Source organism: Penicillium brevicompactum, assembly GCF_028827555.1.
Source record: "Penicillium brevicompactum strain IBT 35665 chromosome Unknown utg000006l_segment0_segment0, whole genome shotgun sequence".
NCBI classification, from domain to species: Eukaryota; Fungi; Ascomycota; class Eurotiomycetes; order Eurotiales; family Aspergillaceae; genus Penicillium; species Penicillium brevicompactum.
Window position 1 is genome coordinate 3,848,550 of NW_026623209.1, and position 22,711 is coordinate 3,871,260.

General features: G+C 51.1%; 9 protein-coding genes across 9 annotated transcripts; 7 read left to right on the top strand and 2 right to left on the bottom strand.

Moving 5' to 3' along the window:
- Positions 1 to 33: 33 nt before the first annotated feature.
- mrd1 (RNA-binding ribosome biosynthesis protein MRD1) lies at positions 34 to 2,949 on the top strand (the record flags this gene model as incomplete). Its single annotated transcript, XM_056958949.1, has 5 exons — positions 34 to 261; positions 358 to 1,152; positions 1,405 to 1,677; positions 1,731 to 2,496; positions 2,537 to 2,949. The coding sequence occupies 5 exons, from the start codon at positions 34 to 36 to the stop codon at positions 2,947 to 2,949; spliced, it is 2,475 nt and encodes an 824-aa protein (XP_056808339.1).
- Positions 2,950 to 3,996: 1,047 nt separating this feature from the next.
- On the top strand, positions 3,997 to 6,480 carry abaA (transcription factor AbaA; the record flags this gene model as incomplete). The annotated part of the gene is made up of 3 exons (XM_056958950.1): positions 3,997 to 4,438; positions 4,491 to 4,667; positions 4,727 to 6,480. The coding sequence occupies 3 exons, from the start codon at positions 3,997 to 3,999 to the stop codon at positions 6,478 to 6,480; spliced, it is 2,373 nt and encodes a 790-aa protein (XP_056808340.1).
- A 565-nt stretch (positions 6,481 to 7,045) lies between these two features.
- N7506_009658 (uncharacterized protein) lies at positions 7,046 to 8,110 on the top strand (the record flags this gene model as incomplete). The annotated part of the gene is made up of 3 exons (XM_056958951.1): positions 7,046 to 7,190; positions 7,249 to 8,036; positions 8,084 to 8,110. 3 exons carry the CDS (start codon positions 7,046 to 7,048, stop codon positions 8,108 to 8,110), a joined length of 960 nt encoding a protein of 319 aa, XP_056808341.1.
- A 217-nt stretch (positions 8,111 to 8,327) lies between these two features.
- On the top strand, positions 8,328 to 9,193 carry N7506_009659 (uncharacterized protein; the record flags this gene model as incomplete). The annotated part of the gene is made up of 2 exons (XM_056958952.1): positions 8,328 to 8,525; positions 8,585 to 9,193. The coding sequence occupies 2 exons, from the start codon at positions 8,328 to 8,330 to the stop codon at positions 9,191 to 9,193; spliced, it is 807 nt and encodes a 268-aa protein (XP_056808342.1).
- Positions 9,194 to 9,667: 474 nt separating this feature from the next.
- Positions 9,668 to 12,130, bottom strand: pxa1 (putative peroxisomal ABC transporter (PXA1); the record flags this gene model as incomplete). Its single annotated transcript, XM_056958953.1, has 1 exon — positions 9,668 to 12,130. One exon carries the CDS (start codon positions 12,128 to 12,130, stop codon positions 9,668 to 9,670), a length of 2,463 nt encoding a protein of 820 aa, XP_056808343.1.
- A 1,417-nt stretch (positions 12,131 to 13,547) lies between these two features.
- psrA (putative general stress response phosphoprotein phosphatase Psr1/2) lies at positions 13,548 to 15,476 on the top strand (the record flags this gene model as incomplete). Its single annotated transcript, XM_056958954.1, has 5 exons — positions 13,548 to 13,632; positions 13,727 to 14,826; positions 14,893 to 15,042; positions 15,110 to 15,208; positions 15,264 to 15,476. The coding sequence occupies 5 exons, from the start codon at positions 13,548 to 13,550 to the stop codon at positions 15,474 to 15,476; spliced, it is 1,647 nt and encodes a 548-aa protein (XP_056808344.1).
- A 1,188-nt stretch (positions 15,477 to 16,664) lies between these two features.
- Positions 16,665 to 18,170, top strand: N7506_009662 (putative protein phosphatase PP1 regulatory subunit Sds22; the record flags this gene model as incomplete). Its single annotated transcript, XM_056958955.1, has 7 exons — positions 16,665 to 16,800; positions 16,868 to 16,899; positions 16,974 to 17,045; positions 17,195 to 17,491; positions 17,551 to 17,625; positions 17,687 to 18,089; positions 18,154 to 18,170. 7 exons carry the CDS (start codon positions 16,665 to 16,667, stop codon positions 18,168 to 18,170), a joined length of 1,032 nt encoding a protein of 343 aa, XP_056808345.1.
- Positions 18,171 to 18,763: 593 nt separating this feature from the next.
- On the top strand, positions 18,764 to 21,149 carry N7506_009663 (uncharacterized protein; the record flags this gene model as incomplete). The annotated part of the gene is made up of 4 exons (XM_056958956.1): positions 18,764 to 18,956; positions 19,165 to 19,241; positions 19,293 to 19,503; positions 19,558 to 21,149. Coding segments are annotated over 4 exons (2,073 nt in total), but the record flags the coding sequence as incomplete, so codon positions are not given.
- A 363-nt stretch (positions 21,150 to 21,512) lies between these two features.
- N7506_009664 (acetate uptake transporter family protein) lies at positions 21,513 to 22,456 on the bottom strand (the record flags this gene model as incomplete). Its single annotated transcript, XM_056958957.1, has 3 exons — positions 21,513 to 21,836; positions 21,890 to 22,064; positions 22,116 to 22,456. 3 exons carry the CDS (start codon positions 22,454 to 22,456, stop codon positions 21,513 to 21,515), a joined length of 840 nt encoding a protein of 279 aa, XP_056808347.1.
- Between the last annotated feature and the right edge of the window lie 255 nt (positions 22,457 to 22,711).

Below are 22,711 nucleotides of genomic sequence, written 5' to 3' on the forward strand. Positions count from 1 at the left end.
CAAGCTTTTATCTCTTCACAACACACCTTCATTATGGAGAGTACAAGAGTGTTTGTCGGTGGTCTTCCACCAACATGCTCCAATGATCAGCTCAAGAAGCATTTTTCAACACGCTTCCAAGTGACAGACGCTCATGTCCTGCCTAAACGTAGGATGGGGTTTGTCGGCTTCAAGAGCCATGAGGCAGCTCAGCAAGCTGTGAAGCACTTCAACAAGACATACATGAAGATGTCAAAGATCTCTGTAGACATCGCTCGTCCGGTATGTCACTCGTCATTCAATTTTGTTTCAGCCACTTTCCTTTCGCCCGTGCACGCTGACCAAAGAAGGTGGTCTTGAGACTGACCCGTATTTTAGATCGATTCCAATGCCGCTGAGGATGCTCATCCTACACGGAGGCGTGATGCCACGAACAATGATTCATCCATGGACAGCAACCTCAAGCGGAAGAGGGAAGACAAAGCACAGGATCCTAAACTCCAGGAGTATCTCTCTGTAATGGGAGGGTCATCAAAGACACGGACCTGGGCCAATGATGATGACATGATCAAGCCGTCTGCGGAACCTGTACCCGTTATTAACCAGCCTACCCAGGAAGAAGATGAAGAGTTCCAGGAGCTACCTTCACACCCCAAGAAGGCCAAGACAGAGAAGCCTGCTGCTGTACCACAGCCTGCAGAGCCTGAGCCTATGGTCGTTGACCAAAGTGGAGAGGATGAAAATCAAGAAGCCCCTGAACAGGAACAACAAGCAGAACCAGAAGTGGAAGCAGCTCCATTGTCTGATGCGGATTGGCTACGTTCCAAGACAAGTCGTCTGTTGGGCCTCCTCGATGAGGATGAGCAAGATGAGTTTGAGCAACACAAGACCGAGGCGAAACCCGCTGCGGTTGCTGCGGCTCCAGTAAAGGCTCCGGCGCCCTCCTCGCCTGGCGATGAGTCGCTCCAGGGCGACGAGGAATCCCGCACTATGGCTTTTGAGAGTGTTGCGCCCAACACGACTGACGATGACAGCAAGACCCAATCAAGACCGGAAGATCCGAATGTCGACCTCATTCGCAATTCCGCCCGTCTATTCCTTCGAAACCTTGCATATGACACAACAGAGGCGGATCTTCAGCCAATCTTCGAACGCTTTGGCAAACTTGAAGAGGTTAGTGCTGATTCATGTTCATTTCTGTTTCCCACACACCCACACCCAACTGGCTTGCTGTTTTCAGCCTGCTTCCCCCGAGTGCTCGTATGATGATTTTCCCGATAGGGACATCCGATGCAAATTGCAAGTGATGTGAACTGGACAAGAGATTTTAGTAGATGCTTCTTGACTTTCTGAAGAGCCCACTCCAACATTTACACTTTTACACAAATGCTTGATTCAATTACGCTGGATACTAATTGGATACAGATTCACATTGCTTTTGATACTCGGGTCACAGCCAGCAAAGGCTTTGCTTATGTGCAATATGCCGACGCTGATGCCGCTGTTGATGCCTATCAACAGCTCGATGGCAAGCATTTCCAAGGTCGTCTCCTCCATATCTTGCCGGCGACTGCCAAGAAGACCTACAAGATTGATGACTACGAGCTGTCGAAGCTTCCCTTGAAGAAGCAGAAGGAAATTAAGCGCAAACAGAATGCCTCTTCTTCCTCATTTAGCTGGAACTCTTTGTACATGAACGTAAGTTTAATCCCAATAAATTTATTTGAAGACCAAAGCTCATATAATCTTAGGCCGATGCTGTTATGTCATCTGTCGCTGGAAGACTCGGAGTGTCCAAGTCCGACTTGCTCGACCCCACATCTTCAGACGCAGCTGTGAAGCAAGCACATGCTGAAACGCATGTCATCCAAGAGACCAAAGCCTACTTTGCCAACAACGGAGTTAACATCGACGCTTTCAAGCAACGTGAGCGTGGCAACACTGCGATCCTGGTCAAGAACTTCTCCTACGGTGTTAGATCTGACGAACTGAGGAATTTGTTTGAGCCATATGGCAAGATCATCCGAATGCTCATGCCGCCGAGTGGTACCATCGCCATCGTGGAGTTTGCTCGACCTGACGAGGCCCAAAAGGCTTTCAAGGGTATGGCATACCGCAAGCTGGGTGATTCAATCTTGTTCCTGGAGAAGGCGCCGAAGAATCTATTCGAAGGTGCCGCCGCTCCTCGCGCATCTACCTCAGAGGTCCGAGGCAAGGACTCTGGATTCTCGACGGCCGACACCTTCGCCGCAGATGAGGCCGACGACGGTGTGTCAACTGCCACGCTGTTCGTTAAGAATCTGGACTTCGCAACCACCAACCAGAAGTTCGTCGAGGCTTTCCGCCCACTCGACGGTTTCCTTACCGGTCGCATCAAGACCAAACCCGATCCCAAGCGACCAGGACAGACTCTCAGCATGGGTTTCGGTTTCGTCGATTTCAAAACCAAGGCTCAAGCCCAAGCTGCTCTTACAGCCATGAATGGTTACAAGCTGGACCAGCACGAGCTTCTCATCCGTGCATCTCACAAGGGCAAGGATGCTGCTGAAGAACGCAGAAATGAAGACAACGCCAAAAAAGGCAGCAGCCCGCAGAACGAAGATCATCATCAAGAACTTGCCATTCCAGGCCACCAAGAAGGACATTCGGTCTCTATTCGGTGCGTACGGTCAGCTGCGTTCTGTTCGCGTGCCTCAGAAATTCGATCGGACGGCTCGTGGTTTCGGTTTCGCCGACTTTGTAAGCGCTCGCGAAGCGGAGAATGCCATGGATGCGCTGAAAAACACGCATTTGTTGGGCCGAAGACTGGTTTTGGAGTTCGTGAACGAGGAGGCCGTCGATCCCGAGGAGGAGCTTGCGCGCTTAGAGAAGAAGGTAGGAGAGCAGGTGGACAGGGTCAAGCTCCAACAGCTTACCTCTGGTGCCGGGCGCAAGAAATTTACTGTAGGAGGGCAGGAGGAAGAGGCATGAGGCCGACCCTTCTCCCTTGTCTGAGACCACGACCATGGATTGGTTCGTTTACATCCCTTGCAGAACAAGGTGGATTAATGTACCATGTACGATTACTTGCATACTACCAAAAGCTCAGCAGAAGCAAAAAAAGATACCCCGAACCAATTTGGAACACGTTCCTGCGGCTGTCAATTGACTTGCAGGTACTTGCAGTCCCGTCCTCGTGCATCTCGTGTCTCTTCCAATCCAGGCGTAACCGTAACCCTACTTTTTACCTTACACGCTTCCTTTCCCCCACTCCCTCTAAACTTCACCTTGGATTGCAGGGTCAACGGGCGCTAATTTTGCTCCATCTTTTTGATGGTACGCAGGACAATCAGTAACAGAGAGATCTCCCAAGCCTACATTCCGGTCGTGATGTTTTGGCGGCGGAGCATTCCACGTCCCGCACCAAAAAGCGCTGTCGTTGGACAGCGAACATTCCGACGACGCCATGATTGCCACTAATTATTGTTGGTTCTTGTTGATGCTGGCCCAAGCGATGGATCCTCAAGGTCACTTCGTGCTGCACAAAATCTCCGAGACGCTCATGACTGGATCGTGCTGCTGAGCATCCCTTGCATCCGGGCAGACTTCCTTCATATCGAGCCCTGTGTTGACTCCTGATTTGCTGCCGCAAGGACGGCTTGTCACTGTCCTTGGGTCCTTTGCTCCCCACACTGTGTCTGGACGCGTGCGGGCCAGGATGGGGCCTTGCTCAGGAGTATGGAGCAGGCGTTCGAGGGACGTGGTGCAGGCAAAACCAATCCTGGCGGAGAAATGCTGCTACTGGGGCTACAGTACCCCTCTCCGAGGGGAGTTATGGCTTTCTATAAACACCATCTTGCTCGCTCTCACATTCTCTTTCCCAGGCTCTTACATTCTCTTGACCTCTAGCGTTCTTCGGTCGTTGTTTGTGACTGTGCTGCGTTCTTTGCCAGACAGCAAGCATTCGGCGGTGCCTCTCAATCCCCTCCTCATTGGAATCTGTCATTCTTTTGGAGAAATCCGTCCTTGGTACCACCCATGGCTACTGACTGGCAACCCGAGTGCCTTGTGCCTCAGAACCAGCCGTCACTGGATTCTGTGAGAGCTCATTCTGATCGAGCTCTTCAGAATACCTCTGGGAATGTTCAGTCATACGCAGACCACCTGGCTCATGGTGATGTTGCCACTCGTGAAGAGCAATTGCAACAGCTTGGCTTCAAGTATGCTCATGCCCCTCATCATTCCCAGCCCATGTCCGGTCCCAGCTTGCACAATCACCAACATGTAGCAGCTCGTCTACATGCTCGCAAGATGCGTCGCCTTCACTCTGTTACTCCTAGTAGCTCTCAGTCCCGACGGGCGAGAAGCAGCTACCTCAAGTCCCAAAAGTATTTGGAGTACCGGGCCCGGCCTCGACGGGATACAGGGAAGGATGGTGAGCCAGTGTGGTCTGATGAGTTGGAAGATGCTTTCCAGCAGGGTAAGTTTGCCATGTGCTTGATATCAAGGCCAGAGATCTAATTGTTTTGAAGCTCTCGAAGCAAACCCTCCCATGGGACGCAGAAAGTGGTCCGAACGTGGAAAGTCGTACGGCCGCAACGAGCTTATTGCTGAGTACATCTTCAAGTTGACTGGCAAGCGAAGAACCCGTAAGCAGGTGTCCAGTCATCTGCAGGTGTTGGATTCTTTCCTCAAGGGTGATCCTGATTGTGAGTTGCGATGCATGATATCACCGAGTTTCTTTATTAATCTTAATCCAATGCCGCAGGGGAGCGACTTGTCCGAGAGACATCGCCCGAGAGATCATCCAGTGTGCACAGCTCAGCACCAGGACCCAAATGGAGAACATCGATGGAGCACCCTTCAGCCTCCAACCCCTACAGCGGCCACACTCATTCTTCCTATCATGACAGCATGCGGTCCATGCAGCCTTACGCTGGTGACCTCCCTCCGCCCAACTACACCCTCGGATCCAGCATGCACGACGCCACTACGAGTTCCATCCATGGCTTCAGCTTCGATATGTGGGTTAGCGCTCCGCAGCAGGCCAACCATGTTGACAAAGCACTGCACGCATACACACGCCTCCAGGGTGACCTCCACCATCCCGGTGCGCCTCCTATACCTCTGGAGAATTTGAGTGGATGGCGGTCCTCTTTCCCCGAGCTCGCTTTGATGGTCGATGACATTAACAACCCCATCGACTGTGATATCATCTTCATGGAAGTCAACCTTGAGCTGATGACCGATTTCCCTCCCGCAGGATCACGCCTCGGTATTCAGCTTGATCTTGACTATGGCCACCCTACCGCTGGCGATGTTCTAGGAGTTAGCCAGATGGATAACTGGACCTGCGGCACCCACATCTACCAGGATAGCCAGAAGATCCACGAAACAAACCACGAACTTCCCAAGACCAACTCAACCAAGGTCAAGCCTCTCTTTGAATCATCATGGTGGGCCAGGATGTTCACTCAATTGACCCAAGAAAAGCGCATGGCCGAGGACTCTGGCCGCGCTCAAGAGGCAGATGACCGTACTCGGCGCATCCTTCGCTCTATGACTGCAGTGCAGGAGCTGCGGGCCACATCGCCCAGTTCCCGCCTTGCGAACCAATATCAAGGTCATGGCGACGACAGCAAGCGCATGGCGATTCTTGTCTGGAAGTTCCGTCAAACTCGCCCCGGTGAGGTCGGCACCACAACTTGGAGACGCCTACTCCAAGCACCCGACCGCACTACTACCAACAGCCCCCGTCCTGCCGCTGGTGTCGACCTTCCTCCACTCTCTTTGGACTCTATCCTCCTCAAGCAGCCCTCCCACCAGAGCGTCTACCAGGCTCCTCAGCCCCATGACCTCATTACCCAGGGTCAATCTCACAACCAGTGGCCCATGTACTCCTCATCCCACGATAACGTGGCTAATCTGTTTAATTCTAATGGTCAACTCGACTTCATGTCTTCCATCACCAAGCCCGAAGACAGCCTCAACGACAAAACCGCCGTTACTTCAGTCCTGGACTCCTTCTCCACCAGCCTCGCACCCGAAACCGCCCCATCCACCAGCCTCCACAGCTCCACTGGCGCCCCTGTCATGCTGAACGTCCATGACCTTCCCATGGCACACCCAGGCATGGGCTATAACATGGGCCACGATACATCTCACTACGTGCCCGCGCAACAGCACCCCGTGATGCACGATAGCAACAGCGTGCTCAATGGATTCTTTGGCTCGAATGCCCAGGCCCTCGAAGACCTCGGCCACAGCCAGGCCTCATGGGGTGCTCACTCTGCTTCAATCCCCGGCGATGTCGGTAGCAGCTACCACCATCTTCCTTACCAGGAGCACCATGGCTCTGTGCCGCGCGACTCGCAGCAGCCCCATCACTTCGATATGACCTTGCCATCGGAGGATCTGATGGATAAGATTGTCGGACGCATGTCTCATGGTCCTAATATGCATGGGGCGGGCCCCGATGCCAATTCCAGCTATGGAGATAATACCTCTGTGGACGCGGTATAACGACACCAAACACAAAAACTTAGTAGTAATGATAATCATTCTGGGAGTGGTCTTTTGTCTTCTACACTTGTGATTTTTTTTTATTTTCCTTCTTCGTCTCTTTCTTTTCTTTTTACTTGATACTTATTTTTTCTGTGGGATTTCGGGGAGCTTGGTGTTCGAGGGGTTCTATACGGAGTATACAGCAGGAGTTTGAAATACCATTATTATATCTTCTTATTGTTCTCCTCAAGTGACTTCTACTTTTTAGATTCAACAAGGTCAGAATTCCTCACCTTTTTAGGGCCCCGGATTGGAAAGTGTTTTCCGATTCCACGGCTAAACTGGCCCAAGGGCCAAGCCACTTTAGCCGCCAAATAAATCCAACTTCCTATTTGACCCCAATTTCCCTAGTGGGGCGATTATTTTGTATGGCACAGTAGGCTCAGTTGGAATTAGCTAGAAGACTATGGTGTTATTCCGCCATTTAGCCTGGAACTGTGCAATTTGCAAGCGTAAGGTGGTATTTAAGAGGATGCGGTGCCCCATTGTAGCAGCCAGTTTAGCATAATTAATTCTATTCACAATGGTTGCCCCTACCGTCAAGCTGAGCAATGGCTTTGAAATGCCCCTCGTGGGTTTTGGTCTCTGGAAGGTCAACAACGATACTTGTGCCGACCAGATCTACAACGCCATCAAGGCTGGCTACCGCCTGTTCGACGGCGCCTGCGGTACTTCACACCCCAGCCCTTATCAATTGAAAATAGTCCATTGACAATTCCTCCATAGACTACGGCAATGAGGTCGAAGCCGGCCAGGGCGTGGCTCGTGCCATCAAGGACGGTCTCGTCAAGCGCGAGGAGCTCTTCATCGTCTCCAAGCTCTGGAACAGCTTCCACGAAGCCGATAAGGTCGAGCCCATCGCGCGCAAGCAGCTCGCCGACTGGGGCGTCGATTATTTCGACCTGTACATCGTTCACTTCCCCATCGCTCTGAAGTACCTGGATCCCTCCGTGCGATACCCTCCCAGCTGGACGACCGCCGAAGGCAAGATCGAGCTCGCCAACGCACCCATCCACGAGACATGGGGCGCTATGGAAAGCCTAGTTGACAAGAAGCTGGCCCGCAGCATCGGCGTCAGCAACTTCAGCGCCCAGCTGTTAATGGATCTGCTGCGCTATGCCCGTGTGCGCCCCGCAACACTGCAGATCGAGCACCACCCTTACCTCACGCAGACTCGTCTGGTGAACTATGCTCAGGAGCAGGGCATTGCTGTGACTGCTTACTCTTCTTTCGGTCCTCTGAGTTTCCTTGAGCTTGATCTTAAGCATGCTAAGGATACCCCGCTGCTCTTTGAGCATGCGACGATCAACTCCATTGCAGAGAAGCATGGACGCACCCCGGCTCAGGTCCTGCTTCGTTGGTCTACACAGCGCAAGATCGCTGTTATCCCCAAGAGCAATGATCCCACTCGTCTGGCGCAGAACTTGCAGGTCACTGACTTTGACCTGGAGACCAGTGAGCTTGAGGCTATTAGTGCTTTGAACAAGGATCTTCGCTTCAATGACCCCATGGCTGTGAGTAGAGTGTTTTGTCTTATGAGTTTAGTACTGACAATCTTTAGTACGGCCTCGGCATCCCCATTTTCTAAGCTTGTCCCGCCAAATCCGATGATTCCGATCGGGAGATGATGCGAAAGGCACTGGAAGAAAGCCCCCAAATCACGAACTTAATGCCTCAACCTTGGAAATAGATACCAAATTCCAGAGTCTCTTTTGAAATTCAGAAGCAGCGTAAAACTTGTGTAGATAGCATGAGGCGAAGCATAGCCAAGTAGATCAAGTAGATTGCAAATATCCCGCCAAGAAATGCCGATCTCCGACGTTTTCTCCAACTTCCCCCAAGCAACAGTGCAGCACTCACCAGCAATGGCCTCAACCCTGGCGCGCATAGCAGCGCAGGTGCACATCACCGCAAATCCCAGTCCGAGAAATATAGCAGAGAGCAGACAAATCCTGAGCGCGCTCCAGAAGTTCGGAGAAGTGATCACATACCGCAACCTCAAAGTAAGAGAACCCTCTTCCACAGCCTGTCACCATATTGACCTTCTAATCGTTCTTTCTAGTATGACACAAGCAATACCTCTACCCTCTCAAACCGTCCCATAGTAGCCATCTTCGAGACTGCCGACGCAGCAAACCGCGCAATAGCCTCTTCGCCCATCACGATCTCCCTCCCAACTCCTCCGCACTCCAAACCCAATACACCCAGTCCGTCCGAACCACACTCAATAACATTCGAGATCCAAGAATCGCGTCACAATCATGCTTCAGCACTCAAGCGCAGCCCTTTCTATTCCACCTACAACCTCTTCAAGAACAACCCCATCTACGAGGATCTGATTAGCGACGAGACGGGAATTCCACTGAAGGAATTGGCTGATACACTCGCAAGCAAGAAATATAATATCGGGCCCGGTGTGAAGATTAATATCCAAGAGGATAATCGGAGGATGGGAGCGGCTAGTCTGGTCAATATGTGGAATGAGGGAATGTGCATTGATGAGGAAACTCCCCCGAAGGGCGAACGAATAGTATTCGAGAGCCTGGAGAGATTGCAGACGAGAAGTCGAATGGAGTGCCTTGAATTGGCACTGTGGTTTCAGTCTTTCGGACTCTCCATCGATGCGCAGCGGGGCTTGTTCGTGATGCCATCGATATGCCTAGGAGGTTGAGCAGTGCTCCCTCCACGGGCTAATTAAAATGGCACTGATGCTTGAAAGAAAACTCTGCGCGATCTTGTTGTTGAGAGTGTCGCAATGCCATGTCAGTTTTAGCACTGGGTCAAATTATGCGGACCAGTCGAACCTACGCATCGGCCTGTGATGAACCCCTCCCATATCCAGCCAGAGGCTTCTGATGCCGAAAGATCTTAGAGACACACTGTATCGAACCGTGATGTCGATTAGAGCTCTGGTGATCTATTGCTCTGTGTTGGCGATCTGTATATGGCATATGCCCGCATTCTACGATCAATCTTGGAAAGCTACCACAACTTATTTGGTTAGCGATTAGGTCGCCATTGGATACCATATTGAAAATAATATCAAAATCAATTGAACGTGGTATCAAAATATCAATCAAAATTCTTGCTAAAGTAACAAATCAAAAAAAGAGTCCTTGGTTCCAATGCATCTGAGCAGCTCTGTTCAATTCGCATATTCTGCACTTCCCTCAAGATCTTCAGACCCAGAATGCTTCTCCTGATAAGGTGGTGGTGCAACCTCAGCACCATTCGCCCAGACCTTCTGAAGCTCAGCATCAATCTCCTCGCGACGCTGCTTCCACTCATCAACCTTATCCAAACGCTTGCGCAACTCCTGCAACTCCCTCTCAACACCCAGCTTCTCCTTCTCAGTGCCGATTCTCTCAAATTCCCAGGCCTCGCCTTCAGCACCAAGACCAAGAGTCAAGTTAAAGGTATGGTACTTCTTCAAAGACGCCCGCGTCGAGATGGTAATGAGCGTGATTCCACGCTCCTTGGCATTATCATACAACAAGCCCTCGACGTCTGAAGAGACAGCCGAAGTGCCCTCGTCCATGAACGCATACCGCGGCTCATGATAGAATAGCCGGGCCATACCCATGCGCTGCTTCTCACCACCACTGAGAACGTCTTTCCACTCCTTGCGAGCGTCCCAGCCGCCCTCACGTTGCGGTAAGTATCCCAGATGCGCGTCGTCGAGGATCTTCTGCAGTGCAGCGTCTGACTCGCCGGCCTCGCGCATGTCGATCTCCGTGTGTGGGTAGATGACTTGGTCGCGCAGGGTGCCGACGCTGAGGTATGGTCTCTGTGGGAGGAACATGATGCCGTCGAGACCGAATCCGCGGGGTCGGCTGACCAACCCGCGGTAGACGGGCCAGAGGCCGGCGACGATACGTGGAATGGCGGATTTGCCGACGCCGTTGGGGCCAGAGATAAGAAGGTGGTCGCCGGAATGGACGATGAATGAGAGTGACTCGATGAGCTCATCACCTCCCATTGGGTAGAGGGATGGCGCAACGATAGGAACCTGTTCCAGACGGAGCCCGTCGAAGCCATTGTGCGTGGTGCCTTGGGAATCGGCAAGGGAGTACAATTCGGGGTGAGCGCCGGGAGGGGTGTAGTAGGCATCTGCGTGGACACGGTGCAGAGTGGCAATGAGACCGTAGACGCGAGAGGTGTAGCCGGCCAGTTCGGAAATGTCTTTGATGCTGTACATCATGCGGCCTCCTGCATCGGCCAATGAAAGCATAAGACGTTTGTTGGTGATGAACTCCTTCATACGGCCGCGCTCTCGGCCCATCCCTTCGGGTGCGTTCGCCAGCTCCAATTTACCGCCCGATCCGCCCCAGGCGGGAAGGAAGATAGGCAATGAAGTGATGAGGTAGCCAAATGCGGACCATGAGTACTTCAAGATCATGTCTTCGAGCATGTTATATCGGATCTTAAGGCTGTAAATGCCTTCCATCCATCGCTGCAGATCCTTGAAGCTCCTGACTAGGAATATCCGCTCGGTATCTGCTCCGCCATAGAAGGAAATTTCCTCAGCGTTTGCTAGGAGTCGAGAGTGCAGACCACGGAAGTCACCCTCTTTCTTGCCCTCCACCGCCTTGAGCTTTCCAAACGGCGGAGAGAGTTTCCGTAGCAGGACAGCAGTGCTGAAGTACCCCGCTAGAATACCACTCAGAGCGAGTGGACCGAGCGAGCGATACAGCTGGTAGTTGAACACAAACAGATCTACCAACGGCTTGCCCATCGAGGAGTATAGTGATGCAGCAGCCGTGCAGAAGAGCGTGAGGTCCTGTGTGATGAACTGGTCGGGACCTTGGCCAATTCCACCGTCCAGATTCATCAACTTATAATAATTGTTATTGTCGGTCAGATACAGGTCGTGAATGTACCGAGTCAACCGAGTCCGGAATGCGATGGAAACCTTCGACTGAAGGAACTTGATCATCGCATTTGTGTACGAAGCGAGAGTTCCAATTCCGCACCACTTGAGGATGCCCCAAAGGAAGGCTTTCCCTTTGCCGGCAACTAGATCCCTCACAATCTCACCATCCAGCCGCGCAATCAGCAGTGAGAGGTATGTTCGCATCAAGAGGAAGAGCCCATGGCTCATCAACAATCCGGTCTCCTTGCTCCCCCATCGCGGGACCATGATGCTTCCCAAGCTCAAGAACTGATGTAGGAAGGCCAAGTTGAGACCAGGCTTGGTGGCGGGAGGAGGGATCTGACTCGTCGATGCGTCATTCTTGCTGCGAGCCGAGGCAGGGGGGTTCAGGAACAGCCGACGATGGGCGTCAAAGGTCGTGGGTTTGGTTGGGTGGATCAAGACCTTCGAGGTCAATGAATCCTTATATGGTACGTAGATGGTACGGGAACCATCCTTACCCCGGATACCGGAGTTGCGTCGTAATAGCCGGCGGCCCTGGGCTCGCTCCTTGACTCTCGCTCGGAACCACCTGTAGCCCCCATACCCGGAGGTGACGATGGAGAATAGTAGGGCAACGGTCGCTATCAGGCGTGTGGTCTTGGAGGCATGTCGTAATTTGGAGCGCACGAGATCGGAGTAATGGCGATAGAGGGTCAAGAGAGGATCCTCCCGAAGTGTTGACTGGACGGCCATCTTCAACTGGGCCGAGACCTCGGAGACTTAGCTGAGGCTAGATTTGGAAGGTCATGTTAATTCCGATTGGGTTTCAGACTGTTGATACATGACAAAAGAAGATGAAGTTGCCATGAAGTATGGATGTTCCTAAGGTTGCATCATTGCATGTGAACCTCGGATATGCGGAGAACCTCACGTGGGGAATGCTGACTGTGCCGTCAGCTGCCAGGGCTGTTCAGAGTGTACATGTCTACATAGTCGTGTTCACATCACTATTAGTATCTATTAGTATGTTTGTCTCTATTAAGGCTGTCTTTTCCTCTATTTATATTCCTTCTGTCTTTATATTGTATTATATTTCGTATTAATGTTCAGAACATTCCCGGCCTTGCTATGTTTATTATACTATCAAGGAAAACAGAGTGGATAATTATCTACTACAGTGTACCCTGTATTTTGTACTTGAACCTAGCCGTTTAGATGCTGTAGATAGATTTCCAAGGTTGTGTACTTTTGTAATTGGGCTTGGTACGGAGTAATTTAGGAAAGTGGACTTCATTATGGCCCTAAGGAGACAGTGGAGTTCAATGTATTCGAGTTATGCACACTTCCAAGGTTCACACCAAACACAACCTTGGAACGTATGCAGTCGTTTCTTTGTTCTCATCTACAGCCTCAGGGCCAGATGATTACTGACCTGAAGTATATCTAGCATATGGGGCAGGGAGTATGGAATATGGAGACACTTATGTGCTGAGTACTCCGTACATAAGAGGATCTAATAGCCATAACTCCGTACGGAGTTATACAAGCGCCAATGTCCAATAAGACCCAACTTGGTTCCCACGAGAACGTGGATTCGAAAGCCAAGAGGCCATAGCTCCTAAGACAGTCTCTCATTAGGAAGAAAAAGGGGGTAATGAAAGAGTCAATCCACCGATCCCCCCACAGGCCTGATCGGGATCATCTCAAATTGTTCTGCAGCTGTCCAGACCTCCCCTGGGCCATACAGAAGTCAGACCGAATCACAGAAACCCACAGAAGGGTGATAGAGTGCTGTAGCCGCCGAGGGCGTGTTATAGCGTGAAAAGGGAAGCTGTGCCTTGTTTAGCGTAAAAAAGGGAATTAAAAAAACAGCCCCGTTTTCCCACACCGTTCACGTGACATCCCCGACTCCTCTCTCCTCTCTGACGGACGTCCTCCTGAGTGTGTCTATGTCGCTTTGTTCGATTTTGTGTTGATCCCATAAACGTGCATCCAAATAGCGTTGCTGGTTCCCGCCAAAGGCGGTACGTGCGAGCTTCCAGCTGATCCAGGAGGCACTACTGACCCTCACCACAGTCCTGGCTTCGACCCGGCCATTCAGTCCTGGGATCTGCATCGCTTCCCTCGCTTCCTTTATATGTGAATTTGATCTTTCGTGATTCTGCCCTCGATGAGTGGAGAGAATACGGGGCGTCTGCCAGCTCCGGAGTCCACAGACAAAGCAATGAGTGCCCCCGGTCTTCCAGGCTCAACCCGTAAGTGCTCCAGTCATTCCCCGGTCGAGTGGTCCAGCGTTCCGTGGAGCTCAGAATCAGGGAGTTCGGTCGCTAATGTCTTTGGTCTGCGCAGATGAGTCGCCCGATCAGGTTCGTGGCACCGATGCGACCGAGATCCAGGATGCCTCCGTCGCGCCGTCCACTTCGGACCCCGTGTCTTCCTCTGTTGACCCAGCCGCGAGCGCGTCCGCCGCGGAGGAAACAACCCCAAAGAAACGCCATCTGTTGATCCCGATTCCATCGCGCCGATCTTCGAAAACCAATAAACAGTCGGCCTCCGAGGAGGCGCAAGAGGAGCCCCGAAGGGGTTCCAAGGTGAGCATCCTCCGGGGAAAGCGGGACCACAGTCGGGCCAGCAGTAAACGGTCGCGCCGGACTCAGGACGAAACGAATACGGAGGAAGGCAAGGAAACGGCAGCGACGCCCGAGACCAGCCCTTCAAAGCCGCAGAAAAAGGGAGCCTCCAAGTTTCTGTCGTTCCTGGGTTGTTGTTCTTCTTCGGATGTGGATGCCGACGATGCTGCTTTGCCTGCGAAAAAGACTACCATGCGGCCGACTACGTCGAACCGACTGCCCACCCCTGACAAGACGGAAGCCCGCACCGGTGACTCTAGCACCGCGGAATCCAGAGAGCCGTACTTAGATGAGAAGGCAAACTCCACTGTTAGCACAGATCAGCCGAGAGAGGAGGAGGAGCGTAACGCTCAGCCGATTCCAGGTGGCGCGCAAGTCGAAGGACCTTCTAGGGTTGCTCAGCCGGAAGCCTCTGGCCAAAAGACCCAGCAACGTGAAGAGACCCACGTGCCTGCTCAAACTGTCGTTGATACAGTATCTGAATCGAAAGCAAACGAGACAACTCAAAGCTCAGATGATCAAACACACGCCGAGACTGAAGACCTGACTCCTGCCCCCACCTCAACCGCGCCAACCCAAACTATGTCTAAAAAGTCACTCGATACCGAAACCCGCGAAGATATTCCCAGTCACCAAGAAGAGACCCCGCAGCCAGCTATGGTGCTCCCTCCACCCCCTCCAGCTGCCCCCGCACCTCCGGCTCGGGTATACCCCGAGGACGTTCCTCGCCCATTGCTCCCCGCAGTCCCAGCCCACTTGAGCGGCAGGAAATGCTTGGTTTTGGATTTGGATGAGACGCTTGTCCACAGTAGCTTCAAGGTGAGTACCTATTTGCTTCCCACGCGTCATGTCGCGTCATTGTATCACTCCGCTCATATCTCACAGGTTTTGGAACGCGCCGACTTCACCATCCCGGTCGAGATTGAAGGCCAGTATCACAACATTTATGTGATCAAGCGTCCTGGTGTGGATGCTTTCATGAAGCGCGTTGGCGAACTTTATGAGGTGGTAGTATTCACCGCTTCAGTCTCAAAGGTGAGTTGACCGTCAAAGATCTTTCACCTCATCCGCTCTAAAGAGCACATACTGACTTAATCTATAGTACGGTGACCCTCTCCTTGATCAACTGGACATCCACAATGTTGTACATCACCGTCTGTTCCGTGAGAGTTGTTACAACCACCAGGGAAACTATGTCAAGGTAGGATCTTCCTTACTCTTCACCAACCTATTGAAGCAAGCTAATGGTCACTCAGGATCTTTCTCAAGTCGGTCGAGACTTAAAAGAAACGATTATCATCGACAACTCCCCCACCTCTTACATCTTCCACCCTGAGCACGCGATCCCCATCAGTAGCTGGTTCTCTGACGCTCACGACAACGAGCTGCTCGACCTGATCCCTGTTCTGGAGGATCTTGCAGGCACCCAAGTCCAAGATGTCAGCATGGTCTTGGATGTCAGCTTATAGATACCTCGACCGGATCCTTCTTACGCCTGAGATATCCATTTTGAGCGAATTGTTTCCTTTTCTACGCGAGAAAAGCCTCTCCTTTCTGCGTCCCTTCCGCATCGCTGCCATTGACGGGTAGTCACCCTGTTTCCCTATGCCCATTTGATTCCCTTTCTCGACGACCGACTGGCCCAGGTGGAACTGGTATCCTACTGGGACCGCGGCTCGTCTGCATTTGTCGTCGTTCTTGGAAAGCCATTCATCCCTGACCAATTTCGACCTTTTGCATTGCGATCTGATTTGTCTCACTACGCTCCGAGCGAGCCACTTTTCCCCTTGTTACCCTGTTATCTTGTTTCCCTGCTTATCAACACCCCCTCATGCCCTGATCTATCTATTTTCTTTAACCAGTTCTGTATTTTCTCATCCTACAACAAGTCCGCTTTCCTCGCATTCTGCAGGCGTCTCTTGGTTATGTCCACGCTGTATCCCCCCTATGTTGCCCTCCTTTTTCCCTTTCTCATTCTCGCCTCGTTGCACGGTCTTACTGGCGCGCCCTCTACAGATGAGTATGCATTCTGCGCTACCTCTCTGGTCGAGTCCGTCATGCAGTATAAATTTTTCTAGTGAGCAGTGTCTAATAATCCCCTTTACACTGCCCCAGTTGCTGGTGATTCTTGCAATGTATATGGCGACCAAGCACTCTCAATGCTGTACATAGCCCTGTGGAGCAGGCCCCAAAACTGAGTAGTTGAGAAGGATGTATGGAGTATTAGAAGAATATAATAAATTGCTAGCATATTGTGGTTTTATTGAGTGGTCATATACCATGTCTGAAGTTCAGATAATCTAGATATTAATACCAGCCAGAAAACGGAGAAAAAAGACCTACAAAAAGGTCGGAAAGATAAAAAAGACGGAAAATGAAGCAAAAGAAGCGTCAGCAGCGATGAACCTCGGGCCATCCCGTCCACGGGTGTCCGCATTAAGACAATGATGTAGTCAACTTCCTCCCAACCAGGGTTTCAGTCGCCGTGCCTGTAACCTTCACATCTTCCTCAATTCATTCCCCTCTGACGTCTCCATTCGCCTCTACTCCCATTTCATTCCGATAAGCCAAAAAAAAAAATCGCAAGCTCCCCGCAATCAATTACACCCACCGCCCGCAACCTCCAAACATCCCACACCGTCACGCTGGCCGACATCATGAAGAACTCGGAGGGCTGGGACGGCAAGATGAGGGTCGAGCCAAAGGCTGTCATCACGAATCCAGAAGCTCTGGAAGACTCCGACTACTCAGACCCAGATGCCCCGCCTGTGGAGGAGATTGAAGCCGACGAAGGTGCGAACACCCCGCAGGAACAACTGCCACGGCAGAACAGTGAACTGATGGACTAACGGATGCTCAGATCTGTTGGCGGATGAAGATGTCGAGGCAAAGGTATGTAGCTTCGACCTCGCGGTTGAACGCTGAGGCTGGTGTTGCGCTCGGATTGCTAATCACTCCGTTGTTAGGATATTGACATCGTGCATTGTCGGATATCGTCGATCCCCGCTCTCAAATTGGAGCGCTTCACTAAGCTCGAGGTAATTAGCAGCTTCCCTACATCGTGTCCGCCCTGCTTCTGGAGGGAGAGAGCGGAGGTCGTGTGATGTCACTTTTTCTCTCTCTCTCAAAGGCAATACAACAACGTATTGTCGTGATGTGCAGTTGGCTGACGCGTTTCCTATATTAGAGACTATGCATGCGCCAGAATCAAATATCGCGCATCGCATTCCCGCCTAATATCGCCGAAACCCTGACTGAGCTCGATCTCTACGATAACCTCATTTCCCACATCAAGGGTCTGGAGGACTTCCAGAACCTGACAAGCTTAGATTTAAGCTTCAACAAGATCAAGCATATCAAGAATATCTCGCATCTGAAGAAACTCACCGAGTTGTTCTTCGTTCAGAACAAGATCTCCACCATCGAAGGCTTGGAGGAGTTGACTTTGATCAAGAACTTGGAACTAGGTGCGAACAAGATTCGAGTAAGTGAACACAAATGCTGTTGATGTATGAAGGCAAGTTCTAATGAGATTTCAAATAGGAAATCGAAAACTTGGAGCATCTCAGCGCGCTGGAGGAGCTCTGGCTTGGAAAGAACAAGATCGTGGAGATGAAGGTCCGCATCCTGACCCAACCATGAGTACTCAAACCAGGAACGAGAAACTGACATTTCCCAGAATCTGGACAGTCTCTCCAACCTACGCATCATCTCCATCCAGTCCAACCGTCTCACCAAGATCAGCGGTGTCTCTAAACTTCCCAATCTCGAGGAGCTCTACCTTTCTCACAACGCCATAACCGATCTCTCTGGATTGGAGTCGAATGAGTCTTTGCGCGTACTCGATTTCTCCAACAACCAGGTCACCAATCTGGAACACCTCTCTTCATTAAAGAACCTCGAGGAATTATGGGGATCCAATAACAAGCTCGCTAGCTTCGATGAGGTCGAGCGCGAGCTGAAGGATAAAGAGAAGTTGGAGACTGTTTACTTCGAGGGAAATCCCCTTCAAATGAACGCGCCAGCTCTTTATCGCAACAAAGTGCGTCTGGCCTTGCCGAACATCAAACAGATTGACGCTAGTAAGTTACTCCAATATCTCAAAGTGGGCGGTGAACTTTGTACTAATGATTGAATGATCTGTAGCGTTTGTGAGGGTTTAGCTTTTCCTAAGTACCTAATTGATATACCTCAACCAATAGGGCTGGCATTGGCCCTGTGTGAACTTTTGACTCTGTACTCTACACACAAAGAGATGAACGAGGATACGACTGACCATTTAGTTTGGCAGTAAAGTGAAGTATTCAACTGGACATTGGATGTGAAATGGTCTTTTCTTGCAAAAAGTGTGCTTGATGATTTTCTTGGTTTCTGGTTCTCTAAGAACTAAGTGCAAAACCCCATCTTGATACCATTGGAAGACTGCAGTTTGGTCCCTATGCTCTGTACTTTATAATATGTGCTATAATCTATCTACCGCGTTGTAGTGAAGCGAGGTCCTTCCTAAAGCGGAGTAAACCCACTGACCGCCCAACATACTGCCACATTATCGATAAGCAACTGGAGAAAAGTATGGGCTCCATAGTGCCCGCGGGCATCATCAACAACACCTTGAGCCTCTCGTTCTTTACTTTTGCTCCCTTGCTTTCACGCGTTTGTTTGTCCCAGGGATTCACCTGGTGCTACCTCTGCTTACGCTGTGTACACCTCAGAATTGCCCAATTTCTTTGTCTTCTGATCGTCCTGGGCTTTCCAGGCGGGGGAGACAAACATGTCTTCCAGCGAAGGTGATGACCCTGATATGGTCGTCATTCCCATTGACAGCTTTGTCAGTGATGGGGATATGAACACGTGGCCCGCAGGCCTCCCATATGCTGAACGCAGTGACCGAGGTTGGCGCGAGAAGCTAGCCACGAATTGGCTCAAGGAGATGGATTCTCTGGAAGAAGGTAAGCTTGATTGAGCCGGAGACCTGGTAATCTCATCTACTTTGCTGCTGTTTGAATTGATCAAGCTCGGCTCGAGGTTTTTATGTATATCATTTGTTGCATGTCCAGTTCGCCTCCGGGGGTCTCTTACTTTGTGCTCTTGTATCTTGGGCAAATGATTCATCTCGTATTGGCTTTAAGTGTATGGACTTTCACTGACACAAAAAAGGCGCAAGTTACATTCTAGACAAGCTTCCTGAAGGATACTGTCTGTTTGACAAAGCCAACACCAAGAATCCCCGACAGGTAGGATTCCCTTAGCTTTCTCAATTCGGCCTTTGACTGACATGCATATAGCGCAACCCAGCTTTGTTTGGTCATCCTAGTGGCAGGTTCTTCCCATCACAAAAAGCATTCCTCGAACATTTTCTTGCCTTAGTGCGCGGGACGAAGGATACTTGTGCATGCCCTCCTTGCCAATCCATGTCTTCTCGTGCAGGTGCAGTGCCTGGTCGGAAACCGGGCAGGCCCTTCAAAACAATCAAGGCAGATCCAATCGAGCAGCCAGGTAAGCCGAGCTCATCTTGATCCGAGTGTACTTTGTTTACTGATACACGATCAGCTGTGGATTCGCGCCTCCCTGCTGATGAAGAAGGCCCTGACTACTGGAAGATCCTAGTAATGAAGTTGAAGGAAAAAGGCCAAGTCGACGAAGCCATCACCCAACGTTCCAATATGGACTGGTATCTCACCCACGAGGCTCTCTCGGACTACTTCATGAAATTACTCATCGACCCCGCCTACGTCCCTCGGCGCGGTGAGATTGTTCTGTGGGTGTGGTCCGGCTTAGACGATGGGGAACTCATGCCCAATCCCCAGACTGGTATGCTTGAAATCTTCGGCAATGATCAGAAATGGCATGGCCCCCCTCAGTGGCGCGCAGGCGTGGTCACTCAGACTCCCAACGACGAAGTCCACATGGTCCACATCATTGAAAGCCCCGTTACCGTACAGGGGCTGAGCTACTCTGGGTTCCGTGTTGAGACTCTACCAGACCCACTGGGCGACGACAAGTCTTTCTCCCGTCAATATTCATATGTCCCTCTGCGCAGCATCAAGCCTTTCAACTCGTGGCGAAACTTCCTCGGTGGTCTCAAGCGGATGGACGTCCATCCTTCAATTGAGAATGCCTTGACCATCATGTCCTCCTGGAGTCTAGTGCACAAGTTCCACGCCAAGGGTCAATGGGCCACTGGCGCAGAGCACCCCTCGCTCAGCATTTCGTGCAAAGGTATCTTCATCGGCGCCGAGCTCCTAGCCGTGCACGATACAATTCGCCTGAAGCCACAAGGCTATCGATATAACGTGCACAAGGCCACCGGTGCTAGCAAAGTGACGGACGTAATGGTCATCGAGGGTATCACGCTCAATCTCACCGACTGCATCGATAACACCGAGGACGAGCAGCTTGCTGAACATTACACGGCTTTGCTGACTGGTAAAATGTTCACCACAAATCCCAACCGCGGTGCACACGGGGGACCGTTCGCGAAGATCGACCCAACCCCGCTGACCAGCGAGGAAGCAACCGCGACCTTCCGACAAGTAGGAATGAGCGACTACGGCCCGTGGTATCGCATGGCCGAAGGAAAAACCTGCAATATCTCTCCGCACCACGTTATCGGTCGCTGCTACGAGCCTCTCGCAGCTGAGCTCATGTTCGGCTCACACACATTCGGCTACGATCTAGCAAGTGTCATGGAAGGCCGAAACTTCTCCGAACAAGTGGATGTACGCATGCCGGAAGGAAATACATGGTTCTGGGGCGACAACCGCGTTGAAACGCTAGGCGTGACCGAAATCAATGGAATCGAGTGCGGGATCTCAGCGTCACAACGCGAATCTCCTGAGCGATGGCAAGCGTTGATCAAAATCGTCCAAGGAGAAGGCAGTGCGAAGCTTCGAAAGATTGCCGGGATTCCTTCTTCTGCTGGTCGGCCGCATGGAGCCAAGAATCGATCTGATAGCTCTGCGAGTGGATTTGCGAGAGTTGCTTCAATTAGCAAGATGGTGAGTTCCGCTATTGGAGGTTTACCTGATGAGACTTCGAATGAGGATAGTGAAATGACGGATGATAATGCTGCGTTTGGGATGGGTGAGCTGGAGCTTGCGCGAGCGATCAAGAGCGATAGCGAGGACGAAGATTATTCTTGATTTGTGTTCATGTTTTGATGTGCCTTTGCTTTCTTACCTTTTAGCGGCATATCGACGATACCCCTGGGCGTTCTGGAGGATGTTTTGGCTATTTTCTTTTACTATTGTCGTTTACGTTATTATCTTATTATCGATTCAGACAAGTTATTATTACGATGTCTTCTTCCCAAAGCTCAAGTCAACCCTAGAGATCATAGAAAGGCTCTATTACCAACTTCTCATTGAATTGATCCCATCCAGGGGTATTCCAATTGATTCATTCCAAGTTATTATATTCATAGTCATGTCCATTCCACATGCTTCGTACATGGGGTTCATTACAAATAAAACCATCACCATATCATCAAGGCCAAAGCCACAATCTCAAACTTCACCCTCACCGGCGTGCTTGCGAGAAGAGCGCTTCTTCTCCGACCAAGGGAAGTGTACCACAGGGGGCAAAAAGAAGCTGTTGCTGTTATCAGCAATACCAGCGAAAGCATTATACCAAGCTAAGAAAGCCCCCAGTATCGCAAAGAGACCACCAGCCTTGAGCAATTTCTCGTTCGGCATTCCGGTGTCTGTTTGAAGGAGGTATCCAAGAGCAAGCAGCAGGATGGCGATATCGACAAATAAGAAGAGGGAGAAGAATGCCACGGTCGACTTGAGGGTGAGCAAGGTGATCAGCGTGGTGAAGATGAACCAGCCCTGAAGAAATTTTGTTAGCGCTGCTTGTTTGTTTTGACCAAGCAAAGACATACGAATAGGTATAGCGCGAATGAATTGTAGAACATAGTCGGTTCACCATTATCCGCCTTCTCCAATGCGCCCATGATGTTAAAACCACCCGGAATAAATGTGATAGCAAGAGACATCCAGAAACCACCGTAGGAAGAAAGTACTGTAGCTCCAAAGGTGTTTCCAACAGCCATTTCCCTACAAATGCATTAGCGAAAGCCAAAATAAGCCGGTTGAGTCGCAACATACCACATTCCAGCGCAGAGCTGCACCAGTCCACCATAAGCCAGAGCAGGCCCAACCACAATGTTCGGCTCAGTCACGCCGCGAACTTGCATATTGATACATCCCAGAATAAAGGTTGTCAAAGCAAAGCCGCACAGACCCAGCGGAGCAGGATTGGCAAGCTTGCGATCTTTCGGCACGCGATACAGACCGGGTTGAAGGTCACCGCCGAAAGCAGGGTAGCGACTTGAGGCAGTGTTGACGTGAGCGAGGGGACCAAAGTGGCCTGTATTGTAGTCGTCTGTGGAGTCGGATGAATTGGTGTTGTGAGTGTCTTTGACACTAATTCCTTCCTCGACAGACATTGTGGGGTATAGATTGAAGAATGGAGAAGCTGGAGTGGTATGAAATGTAAATTAGAGACAGGCGCAATGGCAGTAGAACAGTAAGTCCAGACAGCTGAAGAGCTCAAAACAGCAGCGAACTGGGAGCGGTTTATATAGACCGCGTTCCGCACAGAAGTGACATAGCTAGCAATGCGCGGAACGCGGTTCCTCGAGCGCAGTTGGAGCTGGGTAGACTAAACTGGGGAAACCATAGGAGTATGCGGGGAGACCCCA